The sequence below is a fragment of the Hermetia illucens genome, chromosome 1 (assembly GCF_905115235.1).
Source record: "Hermetia illucens chromosome 1, iHerIll2.2.curated.20191125, whole genome shotgun sequence".
NCBI classification, from domain to species: domain Eukaryota; kingdom Metazoa; phylum Arthropoda; class Insecta; order Diptera; family Stratiomyidae; genus Hermetia; species Hermetia illucens.
In genome coordinates this window covers 16,575,648-16,603,387 of record NC_051849.1, presented here as the reverse complement: position 1 = coordinate 16,603,387, position 27,740 = coordinate 16,575,648, and the positions used below count along the sequence as shown (strand labels likewise).

General features: G+C 42.9%; 1 protein-coding gene across 2 annotated transcripts in view; it reads left to right on the top strand.

The window, feature by feature from the left end:
- LOC119661125 (netrin receptor unc-5) overlaps positions 1-27,740 on the top strand; it is a 219,442-nt gene that overhangs the window by 102,047 nt on the left and 89,655 nt on the right. For both annotated transcript variants that reach the window (XM_038070323.1, XM_038070322.1), the window contains exons 2-3: positions 708-1,464; positions 24,285-24,501. In XM_038070323.1, coding sequence (XP_037926251.1) covers positions 868-1,464; positions 24,285-24,501 — 814 coding nt within the window. In that variant the 5' untranslated portion in view covers positions 708-867. The remainder of the gene's footprint in view (positions 1-707; positions 1,465-24,284; positions 24,502-27,740) is intronic.

The following is a 27,740-nucleotide window of genomic DNA, read 5'->3' as shown; positions in this document are numbered from 1 at the left end:
CAGCTTTTCGTTAAGAAAGAGCTCCCAGCAGTCACCACGTGAAGGTCGAGGTAGGGTTTGGTAGTAGAACTGTTGGTGTTGGTTCAGCAGGCGTTTCATTGTGGGTACCAATCCATGTTTCATCATGGGACCAAGACTACCCTTCGACTCCCCTCTTTCTATCTATGTTTGAATTTGTAAGGCCATGTGCGAAACGACTTTTTGGGCAGAATTGATATGAGTTTATCAAAGGTATTCCTATAGTTGAGGTTAATTTGGTTCATGATCTTATCGGAAGGTCTTTCATTAACTTTTTTTCGGAACTATCTTAAATAGGAGCGCAGGTGAGTGAGGGTAATTATGGTTTTCATAAGAAAAATAGTGTCGTACTCAAAACTCATCGATTTGAAATCGTGCGCTTAAAATTGGGGTTGTGGGAGTCTACTGATAGTTTGGCTATTAAGATTATCCGCCCTTTTCATTCACCACGACTCTTCAATCGGTACCTTGTGTTACCACTATCCAGTTATTACTGTCCGTAAATTCGACTGTTCTCAAAGTCTTTCCCTTCTCATGAATTTATCTCCAGCAGCGGAACTAAGCTTAGTCGGCTCCCTCACTTCCAACATATAACATTTAAAATCCCAACTTCATTATGACATAATCACCCAGCATCCAAAAATGATATATCTAACATAATTTTCCTTTTAACTCTCATCTCATTCCAGGTACCATCGCACAAGAGATGATGATGCTACAGCAATGATGTCGCAGCCTTGCTCATTCAGATAGAAGGGCAATGTCACTGTCGAAAAAGTGTCAAACTATGATTGATTGTCCCCTTTGGTGTTCGTGAGCGCGACATTTCATTAGAGAATTTGTTATGCGATGATATTCTACAACGTTTTTATTATCTACGTCCTGTGCCTTAGAACGTTCGGCATTCAGAATCAGGCGGTGGCTGGGTCCATTAATCGTAGTCTAAATATAGCGGCGGCCGATAGAGCGTCCTCGGACGCGCCTACTTCAGGCACGGCTAACATTCCGCCACTGTTGGACAACAAAAAGCCCACATCACCACTAGATGCCTTAAAGCCCATCGAGACAAAACCGAAAATTGGAGATGCTGGGGGTGAGAAAACTCCCCCCACGGATCATGGTTTCGGTGGATTCGGTGGTGGTGGCAGTGTCGGCGGTACCGGTGGTGGTGGTGCAGGCCATTTCGGAAGCCATTCGGACTTTGGTGACGACCTATATGATGAGGATTATGATGGTGAGAACTATCCAGACAAAGGGGAGCATGAATACAAAGCGACGGAGTATGAAGAGCGTCAATTAGATCCAATGCTGGATAGCTTTGGAACGAAACTTGAAGGACATGATAGCGAGGGATCACTGCCATTGTTCCTGGTTGAACCGCAAAGTACCTTTGTGGTGAAGAATCGACCGGCAACGTTGAAGTGCAAGGCAGCACATGCATTAAAGGTGAGTGATATTTTGCTTATGTACCGATTAGACGTGAAAATCTAATTGAATTTTGGAACTAATTTATTCCGCCATAAGTCCGTAGTGAAACCATATTTAGATCGAAATGCAACTTTGGGAAATCTTGAATATGTCATGCTATCTATGCGCCTATATCTGCCAATTCATTGCTGTTACTAATGCAAGCACGGATATTCGATTCATTCCGGTTACAATAGTAAATTCCTACCACATTAGTCTTCGAAATGGAGAAGCTGATAGTCCTTTCAACCCCAATTGTTTCTGGGTTTGGGGAGAATTTCAGGCTTCGTCAGCATTCTCGACTAAGAACATTAGGTCACTGGCTCTTTCCAGAAGCATCTCCTTCCTATGAATTCACAAAACAATCCATCTTTTCTTTAAAAATACTATTCCACCTCTAATAGGTTCCACATGAGGTGGTTGCGTTACCCGCTCTCTTCCATGATTTTCATTAATCTGTCCGCAATTTGATGTTAAGTAACAACAAGCGCAAAAATAAATTTGATAGACAATAAAAGCTCAACAACAAAAACTACGATTGCTTTTTTCCTTCCTGCATTAATAATTAATTCAAGGCTGGTGTGAATTTTATCGCAGTTCGTTCCACTATCCGCCATTGTTTGTAATGCTGTTGTGCAAAAATAACAAAATAACACAGAAAAAAGCCCAGCAATAAGTCAAGCTCGGTTGGGTATAAATCAGGGCAAACAGATAATGAAGATTATATGGAAATTTACGTGGAAATTAGAAAATATTTTTATGGTTTGCTTTAAAAAAAATATACACACTTGTGATGGTTGTTTCCTGCGTGGTGCTTAGTTATTCTGGGTAGTGATGTAATTTATGTGATGCAAATAGAGACACTTGAAGCATGGATTGTTTTTAAAACAAACACCATTTGGAGTACATTTGGTTTTAATTAAACGTTTTGAAATCTTTATGAGGGATTTATTGCCTCCTAATAAGTTGCGGTTTGCATTGCATGCACTCAGTAAATCAGGCGCCATGAATATTCCATTCTGTTGATTGTAGTGTGTTGATGTTGGTGAGCCCTTGGAATTCCCAAGCTTCCTTTGCATCCTTAGGTCGTATAGATATGGAGAATATGCCCCTCCCGGTCTCTCGTCAAAGAACAAGAAAAAGAAAGCACCCACCAGAACCCTCGTCGCAGCTTCCGATCAACTGCTTCACGGCACTGCTTAAAGATATCAATGCTTCATATTTCTAAAACGTACCGCTATACAAAATGCATTTGCCATCACGCGGCATGGGCATGTATATTTGACCAATACGCAGTGTTTAGGACGAACAAAAATACAAAAGGATAATTGTGGCGGTATATAGGAGGCGCAAACCTAGGCGCCATTATGAATTCGCCTCCGCTTCCATTCAATGGCTGCAGAAACAACTGACGGACTGACAGACAGTGAGGTGTCAAATGCTAAGAACAACATTTGTTAACAGTGTCAAGAAGACTGTAGTCCTGTCCGCCGACCAATGAAATTTCATAAAAAAATGCAAGTTCAACAATAAAGTGATTATAGACGTAATTTACAAGGATTTAACCTTTATGAAGTGATTTGTGAATATGTACAATGGTTTATTTAAGTAGAATAAAGTATTAAATTGTATTAAAAACGAAGTTAGTTCGGTTGTGTTAGCCTCTAGCGACTTCGATTGCAACCAAATATATCATTGGGGAAAACTGCTTCCCAAAGATGTTGACCGCGATAGGAAAAACCGCGCGGAAAAAACGGAGCTGGGTGGGGATAAGGTCAAATCTGATAAAGTCTCTCTACCTGCAATGACTCCTGGAGAACACTCGCTGCATCTTAGCCTGCTTGGACTCGGCATCGCTAGATGTGTTGTCCGCCCCGACCGACAAAATATACGAGGTGTACGCATTGAGCTTTCCCGACACGCAACTCGCGAGGTGGATAAGCTCAAGGCCATAGTGACTCCACTGGTCGACGCGATCACAAACCTCGAAGCGACGGTTGGTACTTTGCTTTCTGGAGGTAGGTCTTGACCGCAATCATGATTGAGATCCGCTTCCCAAAATGGGTGTTCGGGTAACCGCACGCCAGCACCCTCATCAGCCTCGACGATTCACTGGTACCATCGTAAATACGGACCTTCAGCAACTAAATGTACTACCAGATGCACGTTTAACGCAATAAAAAACTAAGCTCGCTGAGTGCCTCGGCGACGGCTACTCGAAGCGCAGTACCACGTCGCCTTACAATCTTCGACCCTCTAAGCAGACGTTGCTTCTAGGTCAACACGGGCGCCAAGGTGTCGGTTCTCCCTGTACCCCGTCCGAACATCCTTATTCCGCAACATTCTACGACTGGTGGCCGCAAACTCTTCTCCCATCCGCATCTATGGCTATAGACAGGTGGACGTGAGTCTCAGATTGTGCCGAACCTTTCCGTGGCATTTCGTTCCGCCGGACATTAGCATCCCCATATTAGGCGCAGACTTCCAGTGTTACCATGGGCTGCTGATGGACTTGCAGAACAAGGCTTTGATAAACCGCGCAACCCTCATTACAAACGCCAGGGAAAATTACCACCTGTCAAAATGACACTTTCGATAATTTTCGAAGATTTTGCCGCCCACCGCATTCGCGCGCTCCTCACAAAGTATCGCAACATTACTACGGAAAGCAGTTTAAGCACAATATGCAGCACCACATCAACACTACGGGCTCTTCAATATGTTCAAGAGAGCGTCCACTTTCACTTCAGAAGCTTGCTATTGCAAAGAAAGAGTTCAAGGATTTAACAACAGGGTAAACAGGGTATTTGCAGACCTTCTAATAGTTGTTAGTCCTCTTCACTTTATTTGGTCCCTAAGCCAAACGGTCAATGGCGACCAGAGATTATAGGCGTCTGAATGCTCAAACAGTTCCAGACCGATACCCCATTCCACTCATCCATGATTTTGCATAATCGCCAACGTCCTATTTTTACGACTTTGGGTCTAGCTAAGGCGTATCACCAAATCTCTGTCGCTCCTGAAGACATTCCGATAGCGACAATCTGCACACTTTATGAACTCTTCGAGTGCACCAGGATGACTTTCGGCTTGTGGAAGGCTGGGCAGACTTTCCAGACTTTCCAGAGGTTCATCCACTCTGTCTTGAAAAATTTGAACTTTTGTTTCGTCTACATGGATGATGTTTTGGTCGCATCCTTTTCAGAATCTGAGCCATCTCGAGTGCATTTTTCAACGTTTCCTTCAGGCCAGACTTGCCCTAAACGTTGAAAAATGCAGATTCCTCCAGAGGCAGGTAAAATTTTTCGGCCACTTAATAACCCGTAACGGTATCCAAGCTGACCCAGACAATGTTGAGACAATAAAGAGCTTTCCCCATCAACCACGGTAAAGGATCACCGTGTTCACGGACCACAAGCCCCTTACTTTCACGCTTAAACAAAAGCCGGGCAAAGCGTCCCCTCGCCAACTTCGGCATTTGAGTTTACTTCTGATATCCAATACATGTCTGGAAAAGAAAATGTTGTTTCAGACACTATATCTCAAATCTCGGAGGTCACAGTCGTCGCCGCGGTTGATTATGCTTCAATCAATGAGACACAAAAAGACAACGCAGAGCTTCAGAGCCGGAAGACAAACTACAAATACAAGTTCAAGGAGTTTCCTATTTTCAGATCAAACTCTTATTTACTCTGCAAGAACTCGTATAAGGGATCCAGACTATTCATTCTGGCTGATTTTCGCAAGAAAGTATTCCACGAAATACTCGATCTTGGACACCCAGGCATCAGGACAACGAAGCGGTTAGTCACCGAAAAATACCTCTAGCGGTCCATGAATATGGACGTAAGCTCTTAGGCTAGACCGTGCACCGCGTGCCAAAAATGCATGGTCAAAAAGCAGGTACGAAAGAAAGTAGGTGTATTCCCTAGGTCAACCAAGCGCTTCCACACCATGCATTTCGACATCATTGGCCCTTTGCGAGACTCAAGTATTGCCTCACCATCATCGATAGGTGTCGTGAAGCAATACCTCTGTCTGACATTACGGCACAATCATGTGATGAGGCCTTCTGTCGAGAGTGGATTCCGCGCTTCGATGTTGCAGCCGTAATCATCACAGAGCATGCAATGCAATTCGAATCTACTTTTTCACGGAATTAGGAAAGCTCCTTGGCTTCAAACAGCATGGGACTACTGCATACCGTCCTCAGTCGAATGGCACTGGACGCTGAAGGCCACCTTAATGGCTCGCGACGAGCCGTCGTAGCTTTGCTTTTCGCCCTCCTCGGCCTCCGTACAGCCCAATGAGAGGAATTCACGGGCAGCCCAGCGGAAATGGTACACGGGGAGAATCTGCGCCTCCCCGCCGACCTTGTTCTGGTTATTCGGGCAGTGTTAAGCGACTCCAGCATGTTGCGTCTGCTCAGGGACGCGGTTTCGAAACTGCGGCCGACTCCCCTTTCCCGACACACAACGACACCTCCAGGGACCTCGAGACATACTTTCAGGTCCTCATTAGAGTGGACGCTCTGGCATTTGTTAACAGTCTCAAGAAGTCTCCAGTCCTGTCCGCCCACCAACGAAAGTTAATAAAAAATAGTGGTTCAACAATAAAGTGAGGTTGTATTAGCTTCTCGACTTCGGTTGCAAGCAAATATATGATCGGGGCATATATTTGCTTGCATTTTGATCATTTGCCTATTTGATCATTTTTGCCTATTTCCAGTCGTCAGAGGAAGTCGGGTTTTCGGCAATCGCTGCGGCCCAGAAAGATGGCATAATTCTTCAGAGCCTGTAGTTGGACTTCAAATAAGAGTTCGAGGAGTTTACTGTCTTTGATTCATCGAGTATTTCTGGCCCACCGTGAACAAGAACGTGAATTATTGGGCCAGAGAGTATATTGCATGCCAAAAACAATACTTAGGCATGCTAGGAAGGACAAATAGGTAATCCCTACTACACACCTCGACATTTTAGGTCCTTTGCGACACTCACAGTACTGCCTCGCAATCATTGATCGGTTTATGCGATGGCGTAAGGAAATATTACAGCAGAGTCATGTGCTGAGGCCTTCTGTCGAGAGTCGATTCCACCCTTTGATGTTGCTGCTGTAACTACGACAGCCCAGGGAATGTAATTCGAATCTACTCTCATCTCGGAGCTCAGAAAGATCCAAGGATTCTCACTCAACCGCATACCATTCGACGTTGGCATGGGAGGCTGAAGGCCATTATGGCGAAGGGGGATCCATCCTGGTGGCTGGTCTAGCCTTTCGTTCTGCTTGGCCTCCGTATAGCCGCTTATCTGCTATCCGCCTTGCTAATCATGTATACGGGGAGAACCTACGACTCTACGACGACCTGGTTCTTAATAAGAGGAACAGGGTTTCGGGACACCGGATTGTTGTGTTTGCTACGGAACACCGTTGAAAAATTAAAGCCATCTGCGGCATCTCGTGACGTGCATCCAGTGGTCCACACTTATAGAGGGCTCGAACTCTGCACTGGCGAGAGCTGCTGCAGTAACGATACGAGGACCCCTATGATGTCCTCTAACGTGGGGAGCACACATTGAGTCTGGACATCGATGACAAACCGAAAACGGTTTCCTTGTACAGGCTGAAGCCTTTCTTCCAAGCGTGAATGACGCGTCCGTTTTGACGTCTACCAGTCGGCCGCGACCGAGTAACTTCGCCATGGGTTTTCTCGCCGAAAAACTTGATTTTAGCTTGGGGTGAGGAGCTTCACTGTTGATCAATGAACGCATCCACCGCACACGTCGAAAACTGAAAACAGTTTGCGGCATGCCCATCGGACGCCAAGTACCGAGCGTACAGACGGTCATGAGGCTGTTGAGGAGCCGGCAAGCAGGACCCGGCAGACAATAAATACGAAATATTAATAAGATTTTATGTTAAAAAAAATTAGTAAATTTGAAAATAAAAAACTAAATAAATTATTAATATAAACCCCAAAGTTTATGGATTTCTGCAGCTTGATCACTTTCCAGATATACGTAATATGGCAGGCATTGACATCGGCTTCGAAAAGGATCACCATCTAATAGTCCCTTACGTTCGCTTGCGTGTTGCGTCTGCCACTTTTCCCAGGGTTCAAGAGTTGAGACCCCACAAATTCAACATCAATCGCTTATGTGATACCCTATCGTTTGACAGTGGGAGGGTTTTCTTGCTGATCGGACGGCAGATACCCTGGGGCACTTGCCTGAGAATATCGATGAACATTGGGTAACCATCAAAAGTGTTCTTTTCTTTGGTGTTGCACAGGTCCTTAGCCCCGTCCCGAAAAGGCGGCATGAGATCTACCTGGGTGCAGAATAGTGGAAACGGATCGATGAACGGAAGCGGTTGAAAGCTCTATTGACTTATTTTTGTAAGGATCACGTGGTCCTAAGTCCGCATCCACTTGATGTCGGACCGGACCAAATGGGGAGCATCTTACACCCTCTTTTTTTTGGCCCACGGACCCCTCGTTTACGACTTAGCATCTAAACCCACTATCACTCGCAGCAGTTAATAGAGTTATATTAGGCGAAGACGGCTCCTCTGCCCTAGGATGCTAGCGTGACCGAGTTGCCTCTGCCCTGGTAAGAAACCGTAAAGACGTCGTCGCCTAATATAACTCTATTGACTGCTACGAGTGACAGTGGGCGTGACGCGTTTGAACACCGACATTGAGGCAAGAAGATGCCCCAGAACGCAATGATTTCTGAAGTGGATCATGAAAGAACTTGTATGTAGTCGCAAACCTTTCGATTGTCATCGTTAACGGTTGAATCCTCATCCATGATGACAAGCAACTTAAGAGATAGAAGGGACACTTCACCACGGGTCTTAATAGTATAAGATCCGATGATGTTCTGCCTCTTATGGTGAATCGGTTAGTCAGCATAGCAAGCGGATACTGACTGTTCCTGAGAATTCATCTCCGCCATCAATGCCCTCAAACGGATTTTCCCCATTGATCCCGTCGCTACCCCCGGAATCATTTTGGAACAGCGCGCTTCACCGCGAGAAAGCTTTTGACAATGTGAACAGGGAGTCTATTATCAGAGCGACATATGATAGCACAAAATGTCATGTGCTGCATTGAGGTAAAATCTCAGAGGAATTTGAGTCCGCAAGACTATTATCGGTGACGTTCTGAAGGAGTGCAATCGAGTATGACATCTTCCCTCAAACACATCTGTTTGCTCTCACCGGAGTCATGGACCTTGGCGTAGTTGCTCTGGATTTAGAAAGAGAGGCGGGTAGAGTTGGAATGAAAATAAATACCCACAGAACCAAAGTACTCAGTCTGAGGGGTCCTCGCACTGTGGCAGTTGTGTCCTGGCAGTGTGTAGGTCACACATTAAAGAGGGGCGACAATTCCATCGTTGGCTACACCATGCAGTGGAGCCCGCTCTCCCAAGATGACAGACGAGGTTACCCCCGCCCCCCTCCTAAACAGCACTCGGTGCAGAACAGTAAAGGGAAGCGGGGAAGTGCTGGGGGAAATAAAGCACGTTTCAGCGAATCGTGAATGATGGCACGTAAGTGTCGTTGACACACTAATCCAGTTTATAACTGAGCTGAATGCATCTTACCATAATTAATGTAATCCTCCATGTCTCTATGATGTTGTAATAAACTAGGGAAGGTATGGTCTTCTAACGGAGTAAGGGAGATTATCCGTCTCCCTTCAAATAGATGCCTGATAAAATTTTAGTACGTAATGAAAAAAGTTTGAATTATGTTCATTTGCGAGAGGAAACATTTGAAACTGAAATCTAAAGTTACTAGATATTCGGCTAATCTAGTCAGGGTTGGAGTCACTTCCGTTGAAGTAAATCATCTCAATTTATATTTACGATTAGGGCTAGGCGTGGTGTTAAAGTACAAACATAAAACATATCCTCCCTTCGATAAAAATAAATCGAATCTATTTCTAGGTATCAAATAAAAATTAATAGTCCTATCTATTCTCTACTCCCTGAAGCTCAAATCCACACCCAAGAGCTCAAAGATGAAAGATATGCCTCTATAATTTACAATAGATGAAGGGTTGCTTGGGGTTACGGGTCGTCGTCATTCTGTCATAATTTCCCAAAAACGAAATGATTCCAGACAACACCTTCGAAGTATAAATGCTCCTCCATCCGTACCAGACATTAAAAGGCCACATAACTACAAATTTCGAATTCTCCATCATTTTCTCGTGGAACAACTACACCATGGACCCGTCGTCTATCATTTCTTCGACTTGTACGATTCGACGAGTTTCCAGTTCGAGATATATGGACGAAATACGCCCAAATATTCCGGAACGATTGCCCTAGGAGAGCCCATGTGAACATATGGCCCAAGTAATTCTGATGAGCGATAATGAACTCTGGAACGGAGGGATGGGTCTGGTACACGCAAAGAACCTTTGTCAAAATTAAATGTATATTCTTCATGGACCGGAGAAAGGATCGAAGGCGATGTAACCGTGGGTCATGGAAATAGACATTTATTGGTGAGAAGATATGATGTTAACCCTCCGGATTGGATCGTTTGTTTTATTTGATTTATATTGAAATGGCTGAGAAGCATATTGTTCCAGGATACAGAGTGTTACTGGCAGTCATTTTCAAAAACTTATCATCTTTAATTTATTGTATCAGGCACAATTCTCAGAAATAATGGATCCTCAATTTTCATCGTAGTACTTTGAATCCCTGGACATTCTTATCGCAGAAGAGTTCTTTAGATTACTGTCAAAGGAGGCTTGATTTGACTATACTGCCTCTTCTTAGCAGCAAATGCATAGAAGATGATGACATCGTCGATCAAAGATACTTGGTTCTCAATAAAATTTATGACTTGTAGTTGGAAGTGTTATCCATTTTCAAGTGAATCCGTGGCTTGCGCTTTTGTAATCAAACTTACTAGAAACATCCCATTATTGCCGAAAAGAAGCTTCGTAATTGATGACTTCTAATCCAAAGTTCCCAGAACATTTCCAGATGTATTCGCCCAAGGCTAAAAGTATCTTCTGCGGGATACTAGCCGTGGGCCAGATGAACTGAAGACAGACAGCCTGGGTAGTCACTTAGCCACAAACACAACATCTCGGGGAAACCCTCTGAAAGCAACAACACGAGGATGTGTTTAATCCACATTAACATCGCAGAATGTATGCTAGCTGGGTTGTTCAGTCAGATCAGTAGCATAAGCGTCTTAAAAAATCTAAGAAATACTCCAAGGATAACTTGTTCTGCACAGTCTTAGCCCCCTACAGTAGGATGGCAAATTCAAAAGCACCAGTTAATAATCAGGTCGGAATCTGGGGCTCGATTTAGGAGATGGTCTTTCACCCGTATCCACAGCTTACCTTTTTTAATATCCTTTTACTGAGATTATATCGGAAGCGTTAGGTTATCCAAGTCTAACCATGTTAGCTGAGTGGCACCGCTGTTAAACTAAAATGAGATGGCCGAAAAGGAAAGGAGGCTGACTATTCATCAAAACTGCTCAATTTTTTTTTTCCTGGATCTTTGATTAAACTAGCATCCCGGAGTGAAGAAACGGAGACATGTCAACTTGGCATAGCATTTCTGCTCCTTGACCGATTTAGGTTAGTTGAATAATAACGACAAGAAAGTTGGGCAGGAGGTTTACTGCTTCCAGCCTAACCCATTATCATTAAAATTCTTCCTTGTAAAGGTGTAAGACCAGTTGAAATTTCACAATGAATGACAGCAGAGTTCGGGAATAAAGCATTGTCAAGGGTTTGCCTACCGGAAGGAATTCAAGGAAGAATCTGAATGAATTGAAAGTAGAAACATGATCTCCGTTCTAAGACCAGGATTACGAAGGAGAAAATTCAGTCATTCCTGGCATTTCACTCAAGTAGAAATAGGACATGAGAGCTGTCATTAAGGAGACTTAGTGTTCTGTAACGTATGTTCCAGGTGGTTTGTTACTATTCCACCGCAAGCATTAGTATGGCCTTCCACTGCTTTTAGCACAACTTGCAGAAAAACAAATCATCATCATCAAAGGCAGATACGCGACTAATAACCCACGAAGTGCTGTAATTCCGTTGAGTAGGGTTAGATAAATAGATTTCATTCACTTTGTGGTGATGAGCACGGCAATGTCTGAAGCATCGAATATGGCTAGAATTATATCTTGCTGAAGAATGTAAAAAGTCTAGCATCCACCCACTATTGATTGGTGGTCTCACATCCCTAGTAAGCCTCTAAGGGCCACGCAATCAGTGGGAGTTTTTTGGTCTTCAGCCCACACAAAGATGCGTTAAGCATTGATTGATGGTGGGTGACCTTTGACAGAAAGTACGATAAAAGTTTAACATGCCCAAGGACGTTCTCAGATTCTTAACGATCTTCGGAAGCGAAAAGCTTGCTTGCACTTTGACTGGGTCCAGTTGGATGACTTTAGGGGTAATCAGGTGTCAGCAAACTCATACTCCGTAATTCCGTGAGTTGAAAATCTGAGCGAAGAGAAACACGGACAATTAAATTAATAATTATATGTGATGTATGCGTTTCTTCAAATTAGATTATTGAAGGAATTGAAGACAGTTTGGGCGCTTATCCTTAATGCACTAAGCAATTTTATGTTGCTCGAAATTCAACGAGGAGGGGAAAAGTTTGAGTATCACCTTGAATAGACGACCTCGTGGTTTGACTGATGAAAGGCTGATATTACGGCGAACTGAACTGCGGTGACAATAAAAAACATGTTTCAAAAACGAGATTGCACCTTACAAGTATTATATGATTGGCCTTTTCCCCAAAACGGAGACATGGCGCGTCAGTCACGCATAGACGCCATTGCTGCCTGTTCTTTGAAATAGGCTCACCTCGCTTCAGGTCTCCTGGAGAAGCTTGCACTCTTCTGCAACTACTTTACATCTGTACTTCGTTACTCATCCTGGAATAGTAAATAGCGATGCCATACAATCGAACTGTCGCTCTTTCTTAAAATACAGCCACCTCTTGATTAGTTGCTGATTATCAAAATTATGCCGATTACTTTAGTCGTTCTAAAAATCCTTGATCTGACCTTATTTTCGTCACCTTTTCTAAACGTTGTATTACCTTATTACCTTCCCATTTCTTATAATAAATTGAGCGCTATCAACCTTCTCTTCTTTAGTTTTTGATTGGGTGGGTTCGAAGTTTAAATCCGCCGCGTTACTTCTCCCATTCGTAAGCTCGTTCCGGATAAGTTGACCAATGGTGTCAACTAACTATTTACAGAGACAAACCAACACTGTCTTGGGGTACTTTTGAGTTACCATTGACTTAGTGGTTGGATCTAATTTTATTTAGCGACCATCAACTCGATGGCATAACCAATGGTCCCTCTGGCAATCTTTTGACCGTGGGGGCAAAACCTTACCGATCGCGCTATTATTTTCGACAACATTCTCAACTCTGCTCTTCACGATATATCAGTTTAACTGAGCGGATGAGTTTCTTTGGGGCAGCATGTTGTCAGTTATTAACTTTCTTTTCCATACGAAATGAACTTCTATGTCATACATCCAAGCGTACATGCGATCCGTATTTGTGGTACCGTGGTGACTATTCTTCGAAATTATAGGGTCCGATAACTACATCGAAGGCATCGTTTAACATTCCTCTTTCATGCTCAAATCTCGGCAATGGAACATAACATGCTCCGGGTTCTCAGATGTAACAGCGCATTCAGGACAGTTGTAGAACTCGTCCAATTCACAGCGTTGTAAGTACTTCCCCTACCCCCGTGTCCCGAGAGGAACTATGTTAGGTGCTTATTTCCATTCTCCATGTCATCGTTCGACTCATCTCTGAATACAGTATATGAGTCTAGCGTCCTTTTCCGAAATTATCCCACCGTTGCTGCCAGCTTCTGTATAATTCCTTCCTAATGTCTTTTCAAAAGCCCGCCGTCAAATTAACCCTCTTTCTCTGGTAGAGGCAATTTGCCTGGCTCATTAGAAGATCCAAGCGGTACCATCATCATAATAATAAGCACCTCCGTCTTTTCATCACCAGGTCCAGTTTAATCATTTATAACCAAGCTTTGATGGGATGCACGGTTTCACTTCCATAAAGTTCCACGTTCTTGAGGTGCTCGCAACTACGTGCACCACCAGGTCCTCTGCAGAATTAATCAAAGTTGTCTCCTTTGGAGCGCGAAGGTTAAGTACTAAGTCACACATTATGTTCGACCGCAGGGGCCTTCAAGAAGACCTGCTGTCACAGCATATTTTTCAGGCTCATTTTCAGTCTCGTGCCATGGAAGTCTCTCCTCGAAGCAAGGGTCGATTAGTCGAGCTAAGTGATCACAGACAGCCAGTTTAGCCAAGGTGTTCTCTCTCTCTCGGGCTGATTTTTGCCCACAAATCTTGTTCATTACAACCTTGGCGCGCAGATTCGTATTTGATTCATGCCAGAGCTGCATGCAACAGTTTCGCTTACTTTCCTCTATGGCCCTCGTAAAGTTTCTGCGAAGAACGCGGTATTCTTTCTCCATCTGCCCATTTTCTAGCTTCCCTATTGTCCTTTGGCAAAGTCTCCACGCTCGCAGACACGATGATCTCAACAGCAAGATTTCCTCGTTCCACCACTAGTTGGGTTTCCTACTGTAGTGGAAAGACCGTGGCGGTACTGTAGAGTCCCATGCCTCATTTATCCGCTCACATAGCTGATCTTTTCCTATGCCGTCTTGACCTCCTTCTAAGGTCGCGAAAATTATATATCCTGTTTTTTTACTTCTATTGTACTTTCGACTGTCGCCTCCTCCGTATCTTATGTCGAGAAAGGTGGCCTGATGGTCACTGCGATTGTAGAATTCACACACCCGCCAGATCGTCTCTCCCGTCAACGAGGTACTGAGGTAAGCCAGATCGACGATCGAGCCAAACCCTATGCCCCCAAAGATGGGGACTCATCCCACGTTTACTAGTACAATGTCCACTTCAGCGAAGGTTACGATTAGGATTTGGCCAAGGCACTAGCGTTAAAATTACCAGCAATAATTTTAGGGCTGTGGTGTCTAGCGTCCAACACCAATCTCTCTAGCACCTACTCATATTGTCCTAATGTTGCACACGAAGGGGAGTAACGAAAGTAGATATGTGTAGACGCAATTGACTTTTGCCCTCATAAAGCCGGCTCCCAGGAATGCAATTGTTTCGTGTATGGTGCCACAGGCTGGTCGTCCTCTTCGTCTTTCCTAGTTCAATAAGGTGACCGTCTCTCCCACGCTTACTACACCTTTTCATTCTATCGTGCTGACTAGTGCATCCAGCTGCAAAGTAACAGAAATCGAGCCATCTGAAGTATCTCTTGTGAGATACTTGCTCCCTAAGCCTGCACAGGATCCAACCAATTCTTACCTTGCCGCGGTAGTTAGTTTATCCGCTGATTTTACCCACGCCCACATGTCCTCTGCATTCATTATATCACACTTTCTTCTATTCCGCTAAGGTTAAATTGTTCCCTTAGCGCAACACAAATGTCCTTCTACAATGTAATCTCGTCTAGTTCCTTGCTCTCGATTACTATCTCTTGCTTTCGAGCTTTCACTTCTTCTTGCTCATTTAGCACCGTTTCCGCGATCCGCTAACTTCTGGCTGGATTTGTTTAACTCCAACATCAGATTCCTTCTTTACATTCGCCTAATATAACTTACACTATCGCCCAAGCCAATTCCGGATCTGCCTTCACTTTTCAAAGGATATAGACGTAAGGCCGATTTTGTCTTTGTTCCTTTGCCGCTTCTTGGTGAGCAGGGGATGGGTAACCTTTGTCCTTTACTCAGGTTTACGAACTGTCAATTCTTCCCTTTTGTTAATGCTGAGGTCATAATCGAGAGATCGAGTGACCTCTCTACTTGGTTTGCCTCAACGTCACAGCTTGGTTATGATTCTGCAACGACGCACTTGTCCTTTTTGAAGCACATAAGCTTCGTGGATGAGACTCTGCAGATCGAACTTAACAATTAATTTCATTACCTTTGCAGCTGACACCTCAATGTTTACGTACTTTTCCTGAGGATCAAGTCACCTTAGGGGTTCTTGAGGCGCTGATGAATGGCAATACCTTAATGTCAATAGCTCCGCAACTCCCGAGATCAGACTTCTCAACATGTTTGTTGATTCGCCAGGCGAGAGTTGCGAAGTCATCCGAGTCCATTTTTGGTAAAGCAAAACATTTGTGTCCGGATAGCTGAGTGGTTAAAGCGCAAGGCTGTCGTATGGAAGGTCGCGGTTCAACTCTCACTGGTGGCAGTGGAATTTGTATCGTGATTTGACGTCGGATACCAGTCGACTCAGCGGTGAATGAGTACCTGAGTCAAATCAGGGTAATAATCTCGGGCGAGCGCAATGCTGACCACATTGCCTCCTAGTGTACCGTTACGGTCTTGAATGAAGTGCTCTAACACACTTCAAGGCCCTGATCCAACACGGATTGTTGCGCCAACGATTATTATTATTATAATCGAGAAAGTATCAATTTTCCCTGGATTTTTTTCCGGCTTAGTTTTCTTCTTAGCCGCTTGCTGGGCACCAAGAGGTTCAATAATTCCGTCCCTTATCCGCTTCTCCCCGTTCTCACCTACCTTAGATTGAAAAGGTGTCATCGGCGATTCTTGCGTGACTTTGCCGAATGATGCTTAAGCGTCTTCCTCCCCTACTGCCCTAATGTACGACAACTTAGTGCCCCGTATCAGAGCCCTGATGTTTTGCTGGATATCCCACTTATTCTTGACAAATTCACAGAGTTTATTTATGGGCTCTCTCAGTGAAACAAACGTTGTTGCCTTCTACGTTCTAAAATAGTCACGTTGCTACCAGAGCCATGGATGCAGGACCGTCTGATGAATTACCGCTGGCCTGAACGAGACCATTTGTGGTCCTTTTAAGAGATCTTTGGTACTCACACCCAGAAAAAGGGGGGGATCCAAAAATTGGGAGGCAATTTCTCCCCAATTGTTGACTTGTTCACCCCCGTTTTTAAGTCTCAATATGTATCTGTTCCATCATTCTGGAAACCCATTGAAACTAATGACCATAGGCTGACTCACAAGCGGGCTCTCTGTATTTGAACACAAATGGAATAATGTATAAACATAAAGATGTCACTCTTCCGATAATTTCAGTATGTAATTCAAAAATATCTGGAATGATTCAGAGAGCAGCTCCGGGGTTATCTTTTCCGAATATCAATTATTCATATTTTAATCAGGCTTATAAGCTGCATGAATAGACACGCAAGTATAGAGATTCGGTTGGTTGAACTTGACACTAAATTTTGATATTATAGTTACTCAATTACTAAAAGTCATGAATAATTTTTTTAATAATTCATGGTAAAAAAAGATTGTTTGTGTACTAGATATGGGTGTAAAGGAAATTTCTTGTTCTCCAATTGTGCAGATTATTACAATATCGAAATTCAAAGTCAGCCGACGAACTGAGATGTACCCAACATGTGGTTACTTAAAGTAACATATCACCCGCCTGATGCTCCCCAACCTTAGCCTAAGTACCATGGATGACTAGATCTTCTGTCTCACAAAAAATTTCTATCAATCAAAAATGATGTTGCAAAGTTTGTCTGAAAATTCGATGATGATCTAATGGGGTTGAATTGAGTTCCTTAGAAATCTTGCAAAACAATCAAATATCGCTTTCGTTCCATCGTTTTTGCCATCTTTCCCAATTCTATTGTCTGGTTCCATTCAACACCATGGCCTCATCCATTCTTTCATCAAGTCAAAAAGTTCGCCTTTAATAGCAATTCAATTTGTACGAGTACCTCCTCATCCAATGTTTCCAACTTCAATATCAAACTAACAACGATGATGTGTTGAAATTTATATTATCTGAAAACATTGCCTTGAAAAGGAGTTCACTTTGATTTTATGGCCTCCGCTTGGTTAAATTTGTTGGAATATAGACATCTTGATATTATATTTCGAGTTTGTAAACTAATTAACTACTCAATAAAAACGAATCGTTTGATCTTGGAGGAACAAGCGAGAAAAGATACATGTATCTTACGATATGAGTAGCTGAATGTATCCAGCAGCAATCCCAAATTTATTACCGATAATAATCTGCTGGATTGAAACGTTAAGTTGGTGATTAGCAGATTCTCACTGGATTGCGAAATGGGGTAGGCTTGGAACGATATCGTTTTCTCACAATAATAATTGTCATATCTGCTGTTTTTATCTTCTGGCTTGCAAAGAAGAACAAATGAAATTACCATCTGTGATGCCTTTGAACCGCTAGTTTAAAAGAGCATAAGTGAGGACACCTTATGGGATGTAATGATGGGAGTTGAATATGGTACGTGTTTAAACTTTACACTTTATGAATATAGGCAAAATGAATCAAAGTATTTTATGGAGATATTGGTCGTATATTACAAAGGAACAAACAACAGTAAGCATTAAATTACTCAAAAATCTGTTAAAATTGAAAAATTAAAATGAATAAATTATTAATATTATTAGTTTCTTCGCTCATCACACATTTCTTACTTGTTAAAAGGGTTCAAATATCGTTCGAAATAAACATTTCGTGTATAACGTGTAAAATCCCCCGATTTATTGGGAGCCGGGATAAATAAAAGCCGTTTTACAAGAAGTGGTGCTGGGGTGTTTTTTGTAGATATATTAACACTAAAATGTCGTATCATTTTACTGACAAGTCAAGCAACGAAATTTTATATTTGACAGATAGTTGGAGTGCACAGAGGATTTTTTTAATCATCTGAAAATGAATAATTTTGTCCCCACGAAGCAGCATTTGCGGGAAATTTTATTATAGTTTTGCAAATTGAAAAAAAAAAGTTCCGCTGAAATTCATAGATTGCTTGTCGAAACGTATGGCGATGATATACTATCGGAAAGGAGATGCAGGAAATGGTTTAGTCAATTCAAAAATGATAATTTTGACGTTTGCGACCAATCACACCCCGGTAAACCAAAAAGTTTGAAGACGAAGAACATTACTCCAAGAAGATGCGTGTCAAACTCTGGAGAAATTTTCAGAAGCGTTAAATGTTGATTCAGCGACAATTGGATAACGCGTACACAAACTTGGATTTATCGAAAAAGAAGGTAATTTGGAACCGCAAGAAAGGCGATTATCCCCTACTCCTTGCTCCTTGAAGAACAAAAAAAGAAGTCAATTATCCTTGATGGAAAGTAGATTCGCTATGAAAATCCTAACCGAAAAAAACAAGAGCGGACCCAGGTGAACCGTCAATATAGACTCCAAAATGAGACAATCACGGCCAGAATGAAACTGAAGCTGAACAATACCGAGAGCGAATGATCGCTTTAAGTCGAGCTTTGCACGGTAAACGACCTGAATGGGCCAAAAGACACACGAACGTGATTTTACTTCACGATCTCATTCTATGATAATCATAAAAAAAGCGGTGGGGATGCTTGGCTGGCAAATTTTGCCTAACCTGCCTTACTCTCCAGATATGGCACCTTCAGACTATCATTTGCTCCAATCGATGTAAAGCAAAAACTAATCAAAAGCCAAAAATTAAGTCGGCTCGTGGAACGCTTCAAAAAACCAAATTTGAAAAGAAATTAAAATCCGACTCATGGTCCTTGACTAATGACTGACAAGTTCGAAATTTAATAATGAGTTTGGTACCAAAATTGACGTAACCATTTATTTTGCTGAGTAGTCCAGGTTTTGTCCCATGCTGTCATTTTCAAGTGTAGTTGCATGGAACAGGGACAGGCTCAGTCCATGACTACTCAGATCGTAGCGAATTTCCGCTACTGAATGTAATGCCGTTCACTACAGCTGGGGTACACCAGCACCAAAGATGTGATGACAGATGCGACCATAACCGGTGTTGTCCATTGGGATTCGCATTTCCTCGTATCTTTTCATGTATTTTCATACAATTTTTTCAGGTATCTTGTGCAAGCCTATTTGAATTTATCAGGTTACTCCCTCCGAAGTCTGTATTCGGGTCAGAAGTCACTCGCAAATTCCTTATATGGTACCATATCTTATATGGCTCCCTGCAATATATAGCGTATCAGCATTAAAGGAAAGAAGAAGTTTGGGTTAAGAGCCAACCATTCATACGATCGTTTAAAAATTACATTTTCTATCGTTCTCAGTCCCACAACCAAAATTGCAGGCCCCTGTCATTAGATTCATCTTAGATTGCCTGAACATTCGCACACAAAACTTTCAACAAACCGTCCTTTTTGTCCTGGATCGCTGGCTGGTAACGACGTCTACAATTTTTCGAAGAATTTTCTTCCTGTATTCGTTATATTGAGAGGACAGTGCGAAGATCAAAGGCTTCTTTTGCCTTTATAAAAGGCATAAAGGCAAGACGTTACCTCACGGCTGCCATGAGAGCAGATCCTGAATTCTCCTTTACCAGAATATACATACATTAGCGCACAACATGAGTGGTAACTATATTTAGGGCATAAATCGCCTGAGATGGTCCACACAAAATTTTGTTGAAGGATTGAGCGGGTCCTGAGTCCCCATTCCATTCCCCATTCCATTAATCTTCTCCCAAGCATTCGCTTGTCTTTTTGAAAAAGTTGATTACTAGCGATGAATTCTGGTCATTACGGGGTCACCATCTTCCAGCCTGGTTGAAAATTCTAGTCAGCCACTCCCCCTCGCTATGGTTTTATGGAAATGGCTCATCTACGGTGTTGAATGAACAGAACGTGAGTTCCCCGCTGCGGAAATTACATAATTATACTAACAAAGAGGCACCGACCCCTTGTCGATTGCGAATGTGCTCAATAAATGGACCTGGTCGTATCATTTTACGCCACTAATTTAACATCTCCACTACCGCGAAGCGACGTTCATTGTTATTAATAGTCGGCCAGTACTCAGAATCATGCAGAGAGTTTTTGAATTTATAACATTGGTTGGTGCTATCATAAAGAACGCCTGCTGTGGAACGCCCTTTTATCAAAATTACTCTGATGAGTGAAGCAGTTTCACGGCTTAGTTCATTGCTAGTTGATCGCGTTGATCATTGGGGTCGGGCGTCATAAGTTCTGTTTAGTTTAGATTTAGTCTTGGAATTTGCTACATGGGCAATCATACTACTTTCGGTCGAATTGTCGATTACCTTTGTTCTAAAACTCTACGAAAATATTATCTGCCTTGAACAATGTATAGGTCGTTGGAGGTTGGAAACAAAGAGAAGTGCCGACAAGCCACTTTCTTAGTAAACGCCGGCGGAGGCGTGGAGCGTTTTCGATATATTTGGCACACTTCATCCAACTGGAGCCAAGACACTCCCAAATAACCATCTAGCGTATGTAGTTATTGTTCATTTGGTCAGCATTTTGATTGAGTTAAATGTTTAGCGAATCACCCCAGCATTTCTACCACTTTTACTATGATTCTTGCCTTGCCGTTCTTCGGTATTCTATATCCTTTTTAAGTACATGCACTCTTCATGTGACACACTGCCCCGTTTGAGGTTTTTCTGAAAGTTTTGCACACTCTTAACGCCACTTAGCGGAAGGTGGTGTTAATCCTCACCCGGTGCCGGATCAGTGCCACTACGGGGACGAATAATTTCTCCACCCTCCAATGTTACCGATATCTCGCAGGTGTCCAGCCGTGGCTACGAGCGCGATCATGGATCGAATTTTACGCTCCCCTAGAAGTTTGATCGGATTATTTCATTATGCACCTAAATATTAGTGCCGCCTTTTAGAGAACCACATCATGGAGGTCGTGACCTCCTAATACCATTTCTGCGAATATATGTCTCCCAAATGCTTTCATCGGCCAAGCCTAATTTCCACTGCCCTATCCACGGGAATGCATACCGCTGAATAGTCCGTTTTTGATCTGGAGAAATATTGCCTATTGGCCGCTTTGGGTATAGTGCTTACTAACACACCAGGTTATTCTCCTCGCTAATATAGTGTTTACACCGATTAAGGGGCCCGAATCTTTCTCCCCCACTTTTTTGCATTTTTTTCAACTATGGTAGCCACAGGTGCATACTGTCGCTATATGACTATTTTGACATTTGAAACAGCAATTTGAGGACTGCTTCAGCTGGTTTCGTGCCTCCATACGTCTTCCTGAGTCCCTTGATTACGGGTTCCAGTATTCCGAGTGGTACGGATTGTGTGAGCCTAATAGATATCCTTCTTCATTTGGCGCGTACTTCAGTTTATTTTCCTAATGACTAAGGACTTTGCAGAATGTTCGGCTGCCGAGTGTAGCGGTGAATCTTCTTTTTGGGAACGTTTAATACGATTGGAATTATCTCCAAGGCCCATCGATTCCGGATTAAATTTGGCTTTCATAGGTCATATCACTTTTGTTGGAGATAATTACCAATTTAAGCTTTGCTTTCATTTTAGATGTCGCTTTTTACTTTGGGATGACCTTGATCTATGCCTCCGCGTCTCTTTTTAGTGCTTTATCTGCCTTGTATTCACTGGCACCTTTGCCGTTGCCTCCGCGATTTGGGCTATCTTTTCGGCTTTTCTTTCTGAAGTAACTTTCGTATATTACACAGTATTCTTCACCACCCGCCATCATGCGAAATAATTGCAATGTTCGATGCACAAACAAGCAAACTCAGATTAGGCGTTTGACAGAGGCAATGGCAGTAAACGATCACGACGAGGCGACCTCGCTTCTAAGCGGGACGCCTTTATCCCGCTAAATAAGCAAAGAATGAGTGTAAACTTGCGTTCAGCATTGAATGGTTTCTCGACATCCATGATTTGATTAAGTTGCCCTGGATTAGAGCTACCACGTTCACGGTTTACCTGCCAGCTTTCCCTGAACACAGTCGCTCTGGAACAAAATCCTGTCTTGTGACGCATTTGCTAACAGTATCTACCAGTTTTGGAAATAAGGTCGCAGTTGATCACGGAGAGGTTATTCCCCTGTCACAGTGTTTATAATCCTCTTAATGGTTTGAAGCTGGAAACATTACTTGAGGTCGGTGTAAAGCGGCCGAATTCCTGGTTTTTTAGCTTGTTCCTTGATTTTTTTACCTGGATTGTCTTAACTTGACAGTTTGGTAATGGTTTTGCAACGACGCGCTTGCCCCTTATAAAGTGAATAAGCTCGGCTTTGTTAACGAGACTCTGTAGATCGAGCTTAACAATTGATTAGACTTCCTCTGCGGCTGACGCCTCAATCTTCACGTATTGGTTGTCCCCTTTCTAGAGTAACTTCTAGGATAAGAGCATCTTGGTGGCTCTTGAGACCTCTTATAAAGAATAATGCCTTGAAATCAATAACCGTGCAGCTCCAAATATCGGATTTTGCAGTATATTTGTTGATTTGCGCGGCGAGTGTTGCGATGTCCTCCGCGTTCATTTTTGTTGAAGCCAAGCATTTGTTTTGGCGAGCGTTTGTGTTTTTTCTTAACCCAAGCATGCGCGGAGTTTGAGTTCTCCCGGACTTTGTGTCAAAATTGAATCGACGAAACACTGCTAGCTTGCAAATATTTCCCCATCAGCTAGATCTTCTGTGCATTGCCTAAGACCCGCTTCGCTAGCGAGTATAGGAGAGTTGCTTATGACTTTGGTGTCGAAGTGATCGCAGGATCGTCATGGTCCTCCTAAATGGATCCAGCACTACCTCCTACAATTTCTTCCAGCCAGGTGTCGCCTCTCAGAAGGAACGCATTTGATGGGAGATCTGGGAACTTCATACAAGCTAATGATTAAAATCTGAAGATAAAAATAACAAAGGAGACGCAGACTGATTCTACTGAAGGATGTCAAGAATCACTTAGGGCAGTATTGTTGTCTTGCCTTTACTAGAAGATTATTGAAAACTGTCGAAGTAATATTTCCCTTAGAATCCAAAACGTGAGAAAGCAAATGTATAGAACATCGATGCTCCTAGCTGGAAAGCTGATTTTATTCTGGTTAATACTGGATACTGTGGAGAAAGATGCCAGGGTATCGGGCCAGTAGCTGAGAAGCATACTTTGTTTATGGGACTAATTTTTTTGACGTGGTATGTACATAATAGAGAATTGAACTGAGTTGAAATGAAATGAGCAAAAATGGAAGTGACTTGGAATATGGTATGCCCTGCGATTCAGAAAGAGGTAAGCAAAAGACGTAACTCCATGGAATCCATGAAAAGAAAAAGGACTTCGGAAGACTGACCCTATCATCTATAAGATGCAACAGATTCATCAAATCTCATTTCTATCCCAGTAAGGGGCGATCCTTCAAAATTGAACTTGACGAATTCTCCATTTTCATCCCTTAAAATGTCTAGCTATCTCAGGGTTAAATGAACATCCCTTCAATACTTCAGGGTTAAATATCCTCACCATCATCAATAACAAATCATCATCGTCATCACCATCACACCCGACTCAAAAAAGGAAAATCTCATTTTTCACGGTTTCAGGCCAACCGAGACTTGATTTGCTGCTCCTTGACCAACTGTGCCCGACTCAAAAGTCCCAAATTTTCCCGTCAGACACATCACATTACAGCCATTTTACCAGCCGGCCCGAATCCCAACATGACGACTGATGGTTCCAACATCATTTCTGACCTTTTTTTCTTGCCTTGAAAGACGTTTTCGGTTGAAATATATATAATTAGATTTTTTATTGGAAATTTAGAGATTTAAAGATTCGTTCGGGTGTTAAACATTTCCCAATTTTTCTTTTTTACTGGTTTAAAATTTTCATTTAATTTTTCTTGTTTCGTATGTGCTCGAATTTTTCTCATCATTTGCACTCGTGCTGTTCCCATTTCAGCTGTCTTTCAAATGCAGTGGAAGCTCGCAGCCACCACCCTCGACGATGGAATCTCACGTGGACCCTCACAACGGGGTGCATCTGGTTGAAGTGACGGCAACTATTTCCCGGGACCTAGTCGACGAGTATTTCGGGAAAACCCCATTTCGGTGCGATTGCCATGCATGGTCGTCGCGAGGGGGCGCGAAAAGTCAAGGAGCTGTTGTGGAAGTTGCATGTAAGTATTTCCTTCAAGTACGTTGTAAACTTTCTTTGAGTGGCGTTCCCAACAATATATCCTTTCTGTGCTGCCTCCGTGTTTTGCGATTTACTACTTTCGCCGAGTGGAAAAGTACAATACCGCAATCTTTGTAAATAACAGTAGACGTCGTCGTTTGTGCCAGCATTATAAGGTCAAAGTACAAAAGAATCTTTAAGGAAGCCAAGGAATTTCCGGGGGTGGTAGACGAGCATCGCGACGCGGTTCGGAACTCCTAGCCGAGCGACAAAAATAAATTGCTGTGTCCTAGTATTCTGGAGTTCCTTTCATTTTAAAAAATTTCACTTGAGGATGAAATTTGACACAACATGACTGAATGTTGGTACCCTCACAGTCTGATTGCGGTTGGCTTTCTTCGCCTTCGACTCGGAGACTCCTAGGAAACCAGGCCAAGGAAGCCGGAACAGAGGAAGAAGACCTAGAAATGCGGTTTGCTTAAGGAAGTAGTAATTTAATTTATGTGTGTGCTGTTCACTATAAGCCCTGGGGTAATTCGGGAGATTGTAAGGGTTCCAATGGAAGGCCAAATTCAAAGTACAAGACTTTAATTAATACCCTGCTCCTCGACTATGGGAGTACCGCAATATATAGGATAGCTTATGAGTGCCAATGACATTGGATTTCGGTTTTTTGTCTGCTCGTGATGATACTGTAACTAATGCTGGGAGAGGGGAAGACAGAACTAATTGAAATGTTAAGATTTTTTAGATGATAAATGGCCTCAATCAACTTGCTTTAATTGAATGCGTTGAAGTTGTGTAGATGGAACAGTCTTAATTAAGTGGGTCGAAGAATTTTAATGAAATATTCTGTTGTTTGTTGTTGAGCACGTCATCTTGAAGATATATTGAAGTCTTAAGTTGAGCCATTATGTGCAGCTATGGAGTGAGTATTTTGAAATATGATTTGTAGTCGGAGAGTTATTCATCAAATAAAATACGATCGTCAGCATTCGTTACTCCTATAAATGCTCACAACTGTGAGAAAACTAAAATGTATTTGAAGGAGTTGGGTGCTCTCATACACATAATGCGGGACAACATTGACTAGAGACGATATGAACCTACGGTTGATAATCTGACCGCCGATGAACCATTATTTTTCTAAAAGGTGGTACTACTGTTTGCCACGTTTATGAAATTCGGGACTCCTCATCAGTTTTATTACGTTCCGACTGCCAATTTTTAGTTTGCTTCAATGTTTTCGGCTATGTTCTGGACGACTATTTGACAGCTCCTTCGCAACGTATCATGCAATTACATATTTTCCTTCTTGCAAGGGCAGAGTCAAGATCTTGTCAATCCCGACAATCGGTTTTAAGACTGAAAGTCCTCAGTGAGCTTAGAATCCCTGCAGGCAGCAGTCGATGTAACCTCCTTGATGTACCCTGTTTCCTCTTGAACTACGTGCAAATATAGTATCTTAAGTTACCGATGTGATGATGGTGAGGTATGCTTGGTATTCCCCCTTCTTATATGTGCCTCCAAAAATTGAATTCAGAATGCAATTCAGCTGCTGTTACTACTTATCATTCGTAGACTTCTTATTGAAGAAAAACTGAGCCTTCGCCCAAAAACTCGATCTTCAGTTCTCAAACCATCTTAGTTTCCTCAGAAGTCATGCTGAACACCCTCCACATTCCGTTAATGTCAGTTGTCGCTGCTTCAAGAGGAATTTTGTTGTGGGCTTTTCACCCAGAGTACTTCTATTCTACTCTGCTGTTGTGTTGCGTTTTTGGAGTCGGTGTGATGTATTCTTGCATAATGAGACCGAGTTTTACGATCCTCCGGGATTCATCAGAGTATTCTAAGGGAGATACTGCGGAATTGAAGGATTCTAATAACCTGGGTTTGATCCGAGCCCCAAATATAACAAACTCAGTTTAACCAACAGTCAAACAGGTCACTAAGGCGTTTATCAATCAGCGGCGTCACCCGCCATCTTGCTGGGTCACTGCGAAGACAAGCCGAACGGTCTAGGCGGCATACTCAGAGTCACCCTCTCTTAGTTTCCGGCCGTATGAATAGATAGGGAAATGAGCTCGACGCTTAGCAATCGCTTCACGGGCGGCGTCGTGATTGTGAAGGGTGGAGGCACCGCTTGACAGCCGCTGACTTCAAATGGCAAAGTCTCATCACTGTTAATCCGATGAGAATCTAGTCGTTCGTAAGAAGATGCGACCGGGAAAGCTTCTATGCCAGACGCATGTGAATGCATACAAATTTACTGGGGTTTTTACGGGGTAGAGAGGACCATACTGCAATATCCGACATATTCTACAATCTGTATTGTCAATGTCAAGACAACGAAACAGCCACTTCATTTGTGATTTTCTGGCTCTAGCTAGGGCCAGACGCATGGACTAAATAAATAGTTCAAAAAGATCTCTGGTTGTAGAGAGGCAGAGCTACCATTGTTCGTAAGCGTTATAGGCGGCTCTGAAAATCTGAATCGGCTGGATTATGCCTCTCTTTCCCTGCATTCACGGTATGTGACAGTCCTAATTGAGCTATCCGATTATCCGATAAGTGGTAGATGGAGGCCCCAGAAAGACCATCATCACAGCGGGAACACCATAAAGCTCAATACTGTGGAATACTGTGCCCTAGAACTGGTTATGATTGTCACTCGACATACTCGCGCGAGAAATGAACTTTCTGCACCAATCAAGACGTGTACAAAATCCAGAAATAGAGCAAGATAATACCCACATGATCGCTGGCAGCGCAAGAGAGACGAGCCCTCAAAAGCGAACGTGTAAAATTGTTAATTCTAACATTGAAGAACAGTTCGATCGGAGACACGGATAGGTGAATTCCCGTGTTAGCCAGTTGCAGTTATCTCAACACCAAGATCAAGGGTCATAGGGCCACGTTCGAGAGAAGAATCCTCCGAAAAATGTTTGGTCCACTACATGAAGACGATTCTGTAGTCTACATAACCACGAAATTTATGAGCGATACCATGACCGTTGGGTTGTGAAAAAAATCCGGCTCAATAGGTTGCGGTGGGCTGGTCACTTAATTCGTATGAATAAGGATAACGCTGCCTGAGATGGGGCGATGGCGTAGGCTAGGACACCAGACAGCTTTAGAGATATCAAATTGATGAACCTCGGCGCAAAACCGGGGTGTCTGGAGTTACTAAAGCATGCCTAAACCAAATACCGGTTGTTGCGCCGTTGATGATGATGAAAA